At 40.2% G+C, this 11,293-nt stretch overlaps 1 protein-coding gene across 1 annotated transcript; it reads right to left on the bottom strand.

The window, feature by feature from the left end:
- Positions 1 to 452: 452 nt before the first annotated feature.
- LOC125371776 (late embryogenesis abundant protein ECP63-like) lies at positions 453 to 9,071 on the bottom strand. Its single transcript, XM_048380498.1, has 3 exons — positions 8,933 to 9,071; positions 3,723 to 3,913; positions 453 to 1,328 (listed from the first exon to the last, which is right to left on the bottom strand). The coding sequence occupies exons 1-3, from the start codon at positions 9,069 to 9,071 to the stop codon at positions 453 to 455; spliced, it is 1,206 nt and encodes a 401-aa protein (XP_048236455.1).
- Between the last annotated feature and the right edge of the window lie 2,222 nt (positions 9,072 to 11,293).

Raw genomic sequence — 11,293 nt, 5'->3', positions numbered from 1 at the left:
TGACCAGCTGATGTAAAAAAACAGCCCCCTCAGCACCGTTTCATAATACGTTACATCTACAGATGCGTTTTTCTGAAAGTACGGACTATCTACAGATACGTCTTTCTGGAAGTACGCACTGCCCACAGATATGTCTTTCTGGAAGTACGTACTATCAACAGATACGTCTTTCTGGAAGTACGCACTGCCCACAGATATGTCTTTCTGGAAGTACGTACTATCAACAGATACGTCTTTCTGGAATTACGCACTATCCACAGGTATGTCTTTCTGGAAGTACGTAGTATCAACAGATACGTCTTTCTGGAAGTACGCACTATCCACAGAAATGTCTTTCTGGAAGTACGTACTATCAACAGATACGTCTTTCTGGAAGTATGTTCTATCAACAGATGCGTTTTTCTGGAAGTACGCATTATCCACAGATGCGTCTTTCTGGAAGCTACGTACTATCAACAGATGCGTTTTTTCTGGAAGTACGTACTATCAACAGATACGTCTTTCTGGAAGTACGTACTATCAACGGATGCGTCTTTCTGGAAGTACGTACTATCAACAGATGCGCCTTTCTGGAAGTACGTACTATCAACAGATGCGTCTTTCTGGAAGTACGTACTATCAACAGATGCGTGTTTCTGGAAGTAAGTACTATCAACAGATGCGTCTTTCTGAACGTACGTACTATCAACAGATGCGTCTTTCTGGAAGTAAGTACTATCAACAGATATATCTTTCTGAACGTACGTACTATCAACAGATACGTCTTTTTGAAAGTACGTACTATCAACAGATGAGTCTTTCTGGAAGTACGCACATTCTACATTTATGTATTTCTGAAAGTAAGCACTATCAACAGATGCGTCTTTCTGAAAGTACGTACTATCAACAGATACGTCTTTCTGGAAGTACGCACATTCCACAGATATGTATTTCTGAAAGTAAGCACTATCAACAGATGCGTCTTTCTGAAAGTACGTACTATCAACAGATGCGTCTTTCTGACAGTACGTAATATCAACAGATGCGTCTTTCTGGAAGTACGCACTATCCACAGATATGTATTTCTGAAAGTAAGCACTATCAACAGATGTGTCTTTCTGAAAGTACGTACTATCAACAGATGCGTCTTTCTGAAAGTACGTACTATCAACAGATACGTCTTTCTGGAAGTACGTACTATCAACAGATGCGTCTTTCTGGAAGTACGTACGACCAACAGATGCGTCTTTCTGGAAGTACGTACTATCCACAGATATGTCTTTCTGGAAGTACGTAGTATCAACAGATACATCTTTCTGGAAGTATGTTCTATCAACAGATGCTTTTTTCTGGAAGTACGTACCATCAACAGATGCGTCTTTCTGGAAGCTACGTAATATTAACAGATGCGTTTTTTCTGGAATTACGCATTATCAACAGATATGTATTTCTGAAAGTACGCACTATCAACAGATGCGTCTTCTTGGAAGTAAGCACTATCAACAGATGCGTCTTTCTGAAAGTACGCACTATCAACAGATGCGTCTTCTTGGAAGTAAGCACTATCAACAGATGCGTCTTTCTGGAAATACGTATTACCAACAGATGAGTCTTTCTGGAAGTACGTAGTATCAACAGATGCGTCTTTCTGGAAGTACGTGCTATCAACAGATACGTTTTTTTCTGGAAGTACGTACTATCAACAGATGCGTCTTCGTATCCTTATATACATCTCCATCAAAGTACGCAAATACACAAATGCGTCTTCCTGGAAGTGCACACTATCCAAAGATATGTCTTCATGGTATTACACTGCAAGGATCCAGAATCATGTTTTCTCAAGAGAGATCTGCCAAACGAAGAAATAATCTGAAGAATAAGTTGATCTGATGATGTTTGTTACGGTAGATAACAGTTACAATGTTGTGTTGCAATGGATGTCTCCATTCCTCGAACTTCCAACTATATTCAAAGATTTCAAACAATAAATAGCAAAACCTGCTAGGGCAAAGGATAGAGGTACCAGGTGGAAGTATGAAAAGCTCACACATGAACACAAATAAAGTCAGGACCGCTTTTTAACTCTTCTGTACGAACTGAACTTCATTCACTCAGGCCGCAGTCACTGGCATAGAGGTACAATATATACATATACAAATATGTACGTTAAAGACAATGGTATATCTAGTGCCAACATGGTTTACAGGGAATATATACACAGTTAAGATCTAGCAATGTGTCACTCTTCAACTTGACTTAAACGTTAACATGATTATTTTACAAGATTTTGAAAGTTTTCTCAATATACCTAATTTTGAACTTTTTAAAAGGACATTTATTCTGCACATCTAATAATTTTTTTGAAGTGTTTAAGGATAAGCTGTTTTCTCTCTGTTATAAGTACTGGCAAGACAAATGAATCGCGGAATTGGTCACAGAAGATACTTTTCAAACCCCGATTACGATGTATCTTATCTACTATCCTCCTTCCATTTTACCCGACTTTATCTTGTGTTTATGTTGGCAGAAATTCAATATCACTCCAACTATCACTCAGTGATAAATCATCCCTGTTAATGATCCAAATGATAAATGACATCGAGTTCTTTCGTCAATAGGCTGGGAAGTAGCATAATGGATGTTTCTTGTCGAATATAATTTATGACAATGACCAATTGCCCCTCGCCATCCTGTCTGAAGACTACGTCACAAGCCTAATATAGCAGAGCAAACTACCCAACAATTGATAGAGATATTGAGGTACACTGATGTTAGATGTTGGATGCATTATGAATAATGGCAATTTCCCTGTCAAAAGTTGAGTGGTATATTTCCGACAAGAAACTCATATGTTCAAAAATACAAACTCGAAAATAACATTCCATTTTTCATCGCGAATACAATACCAATCTGATAATCATATGCATAAATATGTCATTAACGGTACATCTATTGGCGAGGCTGTGTCCCCAGTGCAAACATGCACCCATCCCATCTGGTCATCTGAGTGCCTCAAATAAAGTCCACGCAGAGGTTCCTGCCCCTTCCCCTTGACCACAATAATGGTCAAGGGTCACTCTTGTCTTGTGCTAATCACTCCTCTCAGTGTTGCTGGAAGTGATTCTGGGCTTGGACTGACCACGGCTGACCCTAGCGCCCCCCTCGACCAGGTCAGTCCACATACACTACAAACAGCTAATGGGCTATTTATCATCTGGTCAAGCTAGGATCATCCCTCCTTCCTCGTGAGATATATGACGGGCGGCCACCTCAGCCTAATAGAGTTTTCTATTTGTATAAGTCACTTACTACATTTGTAGAACCGTCGTGACCTGACATTTCGGGTGTAGGTTCCTGGAGTAATCACCGATTCTAAGTATCAATGTTAAGTGGACTCGGTGATTATAGCTGCCCCAGACAGCATCCGTCACCATGCTGATGGCGGATCTGACTGATTACGTGGATACTGTACATACATGTATTTATGCACTTGTCATGATTTGAGGGTCAGTTGGGTAGCCTTGTGGTTAAGGTGTTCGCTCGTCACGCCTCAGATTTGGGTTCGTTTCTCTACATGGGTACAATGTGTGATGCCCATTTCTGGTGATATCGCTGGACTATTGCTAAAGGCGGCGTAAAAACATACTCACTCACTGTCATGACGTGGTCAGCGGCACGTCAGATAAGCAGATAGCAGTTATGACAAAGTAAACGTATTCAAATGAAAAATTATACAGCCTCACATTCAAATTTCTACACTCGGGACTTGTTACAACAAATACCACCAGGTGTTTCGTCAGGATCATAGGCGTACTGTGTCTTTCATCATTATCAGTCACAGGCAGGATGGGCTCAGTGAAGTTAAGGTCCGCCTTTAAATATTCATTGGGGATAGGAGTTTTGTTTGAGACAGAATATTTGTTTTCAGTCAGAGCTGCAAAAACACAATTACTTTATCTGATATGTGGAGTCAATGAATTGCTTTGGACCTACGAAAGATGTTTTTTAATCCCAAAATATGTAACATTACATATGTCGAATGTAAGAATGTAAACTTTTTTAAAAAAATTTTTCTTTTCAAATATTAAACCTAAGTATTTTTTTAAATAATAATTTTTCATGCCTTGTGAATATAAAACATCATTACGAGAGAGCAACAAGTCCCCATTATCCCCCGGAACAGATTCCATTTGGCGTTAAAGGAGGTGCAAATACATGAATGGATCACTAAAAATCAGTGATGACCCCAGATGTTCGTGAAAAGGGTAAGCGTGTCCTGTCCACCCGTATTTTCACTGTTGATTGTGAATGACATACTTTGTTTGTAATTAACTCTGACATTAATACCAACTTATCTCATGATGCCTTACCGGATTTCCCTATCTAATATAACCGATTGATTTCCACATTAACAGATCTAAATGGCAGCGTTGTCAAATTACACGTCAATCTTGTTCTTGTGAGAGACTTACTGCGATATATGGCATGTCTAATATAGACCACACGGGGGTTTATTTATACACAGAGAATATGTACAGGAAATGGCATGTTAGTTGAATACTTCTTGTGTCTGGATTCTAGATTCAGTTTGTGCAGCATGTATGTCGTAAAATCTCCCGGTAAAATACCAGCGAATATGTTATCAAGTATCTCTATAACATGGTGTCGTTTATTATGATGAAACGGTAATACCTTAATCCGTATTTATATTGTTGCTATGTTGATATCACCTCTGTATATTTCACTTTGAAACTTTTGTTTGTTTGTTGTTTAACGCCGCACTCAGCAATATTCCAGCTGTATGACGGCGGTTTGTAAATAATCCAGTCTGGACCAGACATGAGCATCATGAGCATCAATCTACGCAAATGGAATATGACGACATGCATCAGCCAAGTCAGCTAGCCTATCCACCCGATCCCGTTAGTCGCCTCTTACCACAAATATAGTCGCTTTATACGACAAACATGGGTTGCTGAAGATCAATTCTAACCGGATCTAGACCGCCTCCGTGGTCTTGTGGTAGAGCGTCCGCCCGGAGAGCGGAAGGTCCAGGGTTCGATCCCGGGCCGCGTCATACAAAAAGACGTTAAAAGATTGTACTTGTTGTTACCCTGTCTGGCGCTCGGCATTAAGGGGCTAAAACAAGGACTGGTCGGCTCGGAGTCAGTATACTGTGTCTGAGTGGGGTATTCATGTTAAACTGCGGCATGGTATCTCAGTGAGCTAGCACTATAAATCGGCATCAGTCCGGACTAGTACAAGCAGCCACACACACACATACACGTGCATGCACGTCGCTATATAAGTGCAATAATCTTTGACGCGACGTTAAACCCAATTTCACCTCACCTCACCTAACCAGATCTTCACGGGTTACTTTGAAAGTAGTGTCAGAAGACGTGACGTCATATACATCTTGAGAAACGTTAAGTACCGCCATTATACAGTCCAATGAGTCATGTTTTTATTTCTTTATTGGTGGTAAATGCCTCTTTGGGGGATCACTGATCCAATAAGTCCACCACATTACGTATAAATGGCCATATCAGATCCTGAAGTCAAAATTGGAGAATAATAATATGACAGTAATTGAATTATGGAGTCGGAAATATATGTTCTTTACATAACACAATTCATTTGTGTTTTTGCTATTTTGCTATTTGTGTCCAGACATTTTATTTTTTGTATAAGATATAAATCTTATACAAAAAACGATAAATGTCTGGGCAAGATAAAGGATAGTTTTCCGTCTCTGCCCAAGTTGAGCTACCCCAGCTGCACGGGTATGGCTGGACTCTACTAAAAGATGGACATTTCAGAGAAGACAACACGTCCTCAAGCTCCAGAAGCCATTATCCATCTGGTGAAGCGTGGACGCGCTGCAACAAAGTGTTCAACGAGAATGTGTGTGTGTGCTACAAGAACAGGCTTCTTGTGACAAAGCACCGATGAACTGTATAATGTAAAGAATATGTTAATAATCCAATACGTCAAGAACTTCGCTTCAACAATTGCCTGTTCAGGATCTGTGACAACACTAATTGCATACGTAACCATAAAACTGTCAAAAGGTTGATTTAAGGTGGGAATTTTTTGTTTTGTTTTGTTTTGGGTTTTTTTATTTATAAGCAATCGTACAATCGATTTTTGTAGAGTTTTTTGTGGCAATGGGAAGGGTTACGTCGCTATTATTAAATATGTGATCACGAGCAAATATTTGACTGATGACTTTGACTTTGCTATAGTAAGAACATTACAAACATGGACAAGATAATCTCGGTTCAGGAACTTCTTCATTCTCAGATCTTTATTTAAAGTTCAAATTATCGGCCTTATTTACACCCTTTACAATTATATATTTGATCATTTTACGATGATTTTACGAAACTTAAGAAATGATATTTCCAGTGAGCCAAACAGAATTTCCAGAAAAGAAAAAAAAGGTCGAATGTTAAAATAAAGTGTGTTTTTTATTTGATTAAAGTGTATCAAAAACTGGCACTAATAATTTGACAACAAAATTGCAAAAACGGACTTCTTAGCGCTAAAGAAGAAATGTTTTTACTTCAAGAGAGCCTCAGCAACCACTGATCATGCGTTTTTAATTCGCCCAATAAAGGTGAGCTTCTGAACCTGAGATATTCACATTTCTCATCACTTGTTTGGATTGGTATGATTTGAATGCTGTGTTTGTAAAATACTAAATAAAAGCAGTGCTCGATACGGAAGACCGATTTACAAAACCCCAATGTCACAACTTGCCTTCGCGGTCATTGATTTCCTCCCATAGACTCCCGCTAGTCTGGGATGTGATGAGTACTCCACGAGAGAGTGAGTGAGTGAGTGACGTTCAGTGCTGTAATAGAGTGGTATCATCACTGCTGTTAATGTAATATAGGAGACGGTCGCGTCACAGTATCCATTTTGACATTAATGCCAGATTGAATCTAAACTGCCGGGCAAAAGAAAGTATATACTTGAAAATTGTATTTGACCATAAAATATCTTGTTTGTGTCACTTTTAGCCACCATCAACCATGGGTGTTTACTTTCTTGTGTCCGGTAGTCTATATCGTTTCAACTTCGATACTAATATTATCGTGAAAATATTCTATTTTTGTTGAAATTATTACGCAATAATGTATTTGTTTGTTTATATTCAATGGGATACTTTACTATTAATGTATCCATACATTATGTACATGGATATATTTTTGTTGGGTGTTTTTTAAAATATACATTATGCGCTATTGCTGTTTCAGATGTGTAATACATTTACAGAAACTGTTGCAATGATCGTAGTTATCTTCCATTATCGTGTTTTAATTTGTTTTTGTAACATCAAATCGTTATTTAGTTATGAACAACGTTTAAAAAGAAAGTTTTTGCATGTACATGACGGGTTTGTATGAATGCCTTAAATGTCAGTCTAACCTGCAATTTCGATATGCAAATATTGGCATTTCACTGACAAAATAAGGTTCTAAGAAGGTTGAATAAGCCACCAATAATTGTAAAATCTTAATTAATCTTTTAATTTCAATTTGAGAATAATCTAACTTAAAAAGTCTGAAAAGTGGAAGCGAAAAAATAAAATCTTAACTCTGAACTACTTAAATAACCTTCAATCGTGTTAAAAAACGAAACCGAATTGTTTTTGGTGCTGTTTATTGCAAATTAAGATTTCGTAAAGAGCGCCCGAGATTGCAGCATTCGATTAGCTCCTGATAGATATCACCCCTGTTATAATGCCCGTCCATCGTCTTCATTAGCACCCAGGGGTCCCTCTTCTTTGATGTACAGAGGATAAGCGTTCAGGCGACATGGAGCACGGCCTGACTGACGCGCCGCTCTCCGCGCGTTTAGAGACGCGAGCATTTACTGCCAGTGATTGGCGAACTTCTGGCCCTAGGAATTAACTCATTATCGCCATGTCAGAAAAGGCTTCCAATTTAATTAATTACACTAATATGAAGGACAAATATTTGCCAGAGTGTCTTATTGTTGCTACTTGTGAAACTGACAAGCCTCCTCGGCACCCTAGCATTGATTAAACAAGGCCAAATTCGCCGAGATAATGAAATCAATAGCGCTAATAATCATATCAGGGAAGCTGTGGTTTAATTACAACTGAGTGACTCGTGGCGGGAGAAATTAGTGCGGTCACGTGGTGCGATGACGTCACATCAGGAGTAATCGCTGGTAATCGAACTGATAATTGCAAGAAATGACTTCATCAATTTTACAAATACTCTATGGTTTGAGCTCGATTTCTAATATGTATCTCGTCAGTCTTGACAACTATGGTAGACTAGGGATATTTAGTTGATGCGATGCGCGTATTAATGCAGACACCCTCGCAGATCGGAAACTTACCCATGCGCAGTCAAATGATAAGTTAAATGTATTTAGCCAGCATGAAGTAAAGACGTAATGCTATACTCTGATTGAGGGGTAATTAGAGTATAGCTTTGCTTTGGGGAACTCTTCATACAAACATCTGCCTTCCGTTTTACAAAGCGATCTTAGCACTAAGGTGACAGTAACTCACTACCTTAACACAGGCTTACGATATGCGTAGCGCTGAGGTTATTCTGTACAACGGTACCTAGATGCGTAACGACTGGGCTCTGTCTAGTGGTTCACTGACTGGGCTCTGTCTAGAGGTTCACTCCGTCGGTCGGTGATATGTGGCGGATCAATCCCACTTGTTTCGAACAAAACGTTTTAGGAATCGGTTTCCCAGGTAATACAATGAGTTCATCAGCGTCTGGGGGGATTAACCTCCTCGGTCTGTATCGCAACAGCTGACAAGAGGATGTTAGTTTGTTTTTCACCAATTACAGCCATTCACACTGAAGTAGCAAGCTAGCTGGCGGATGTGTCTGGTAATTTCTTATTGAGTAATTGGATTAGTACTGAGACAAGTCATGCACCGTCTCCCACTCACAAGGGCGAGGAATGCGAGGGCCGCGCTCACCAAATAGAACTTCAGTGGCAACAGAGATCGTGGGGGTGCCTGGTGACCGCAGGGGGAGGGGGAGAGGCAGTTGGCTAGTTTGGGGCCCAGGTAAGCACGTCAGGTACATAGCGATCCCCACCACCTCACGTTTCAACCTTTGTTTATCGCTAAGGCGATTGTTCAGAAATAGTTTTTCAAATACACATTAAATTGTTTCCGCAAACATATTAGCCGGTCTTTTGACATGAGTACCATATAAGCGTCATTGGGTGTTCAGCCCATTAGCTTATCGATCGTTTGACCAGTTACTTCCCAGTTGAGGAACGAAAAGGTTGCCGGTTACGGAATTATCAAGGGGGTTGAGTGTCAGAGTTTATTCTGTGTTGCGTGAGTGTAAACATCCCCAAACGCCTTTTCCTCCTCGACAGGGCAGCATATCCCGACAGCAGCACGGCTACTGGATCACCGACGGTGACACCCGTTTGTTTATAACCCCTATCAGATGACCCTGGGGTTACAGTCACCCCTCGTCACTTGCAGCTTGTTACAAGCATGAGAACTAACACCCACAGGAATTGAGAAGCAATCAAGTTGTTATGATCAAGTGAATTAAAATCATCACGTTTGGAAACAAATTTAATTTTGATTGCATACAGGTGTCCGGTAATCGATCACACGGTAATAATGGTAAGCAGGGGACAAGTGGTGTAGATACGTGACGCAGTGGGGGTTAGATCACGTCGAGCGCCACCCCTTGTCACACATAGGCTCACCCCGGGGCCCCCCGGGACATGTCGCTTGTTTTATAGCTGTTCCTCTCATTCTGTAGTCGTACTTAGTCACAGAACATAGACAAAGTATTTCTTCGCAATTCGTCCCACTTGAGTGAGTGCATGTGTGAGTGTACATGTATAAGAAGATTTATATGCCGCTTGTATTGAACGAGATCACGACAGGGGACATCAATCGCGTGTTCGATATATACCTAGCAATATCACGGGACACCACCCACTGGCTTCAAATGATTATACCAGCAATATCATAGGGCACAACAAAATGTCTTCAGTTGAATATACCAGCAATACCAGAGAGTACTACAAACCGGATTCGATTGAATATACCAGCATTATCACGGCGTAGTACAAACTGGCTTCAATTGAATATACCTGCATTATCACTGGGCACTACAAACTGGCTTCAATTGAATACACCAGCAATATCAGGGGGCCTTACAAACTGCCCTCAATTGAATATACCAGCAATGTCACAGGGTACTACAATTGCCTTCAATTGAATATACCAGTAATATCACTGGGTACTGCAACCTGGCTTCAAATGACTATACCAGCAATATCACATGGCACTACAAAATGGCCTCTATTGAATATACCAGCAATACGACAGGGCACTACAAACTTGCTTCAATTGAATACACATGCATTATCACGGGGCCTTAGAAACTGCCTTCAGTTGAATGTACCAGCAATATCACAGGGCACTACAAACTGGCTTCAATTAAATATACCAGCAATATGACAGGGTACTACAATTGCCTTCAATTGAATATACCAGTAATATCACAGGGTACTACAAACTGGCTTCAATTAAATATACTAGCAATATGACAGGGCACTACAAACTTGCTTCAATTGAAATTACCAGGATTATCACATGGCACTACAAAATGGCCTCTATTGAATATACCAGCTATATCACGGGGCACTACAAACTGGCTTCAATTGAATATACCAGCAATATTACGGGGCACTACAAACTGCCTTCAACTGAATATACCAGCATTATCGCTGGGCACTACAAACAGGCTTTAATTGAACATACCAGCAATATCAGGGGGCACTACAAACTGGCTTCAATTGAACATACCAGCATTATAACGGGGCACTACAAACTGGCTTCTATTGAATACACCAGCATTATAACGGGGCCTTAAAAACTGCCTTCAATTGAATATACCAGCATTATCGCTGGGCACTACAAATTGCCTTCAATTAAATATATAACAGCATTATCAAGGGGCACTACAAACTGGCCTCTGTTGAATATACCAGCTATATCGCGGGGCATTACAAACTGGCTTCAATTATATAAGTACCATCACTATCACGGGGCATTTATGGACAGTACCAGCAGTGTGTGGAGTATCAGATGGACATATCTCTGTGTACAGTATTCCTCGTCAGTGTGTGGAGTACAAGATGGACATGTCTCTATGTACAGTATTACCCTGCAGTGTGTGGAGTACAAGATGGGCATGTCTCTATGTACAGTATTCCCCGGTAGTGTGTTGAGTACAAGATGGGCATGTCTCTATGTACAGTATTCCCAGGC

This window comes from Haliotis rufescens, unplaced genomic scaffold, assembly GCF_023055435.1.
Source record: "Haliotis rufescens isolate VD_foot unplaced genomic scaffold, xgHalRufe1.0.p SCAF_31, whole genome shotgun sequence".
NCBI lineage: Eukaryota > Metazoa > Mollusca > Gastropoda > Lepetellida > Haliotidae > Haliotis > Haliotis rufescens.
The sequence above is the reverse complement of the archived record's forward strand: the minus strand, read 5'-3'. Positions and strand labels throughout refer to the sequence as shown.

What these genes read in the sequence shown, in the direction of transcription:
- LOC125371776 (XM_048380498.1), bottom strand. Translation starts at nt 9,071, where the DNA reads ATGTACCTGACGTGCTTACCTGGGCCCCAAACTAGCCAACTGCCTCTC. An exon ending in CCCTCGCATTCCTCGCCCTT is followed by an intron (nt 3,914 to 8,932) that starts GTGAGTGGGAGA and finishes GTGTTTTTGCAG; the next exon opens with CTCTGACTGAAAACAAATAT. An exon ending in CCGAGTGTAGAAATTTGAAT is followed by an intron (nt 1,329 to 3,722) that starts GTGAGGCTGTAT and finishes ACGTACTTCCAG; the next exon opens with AAAAAAGCATCTGTTGATAG.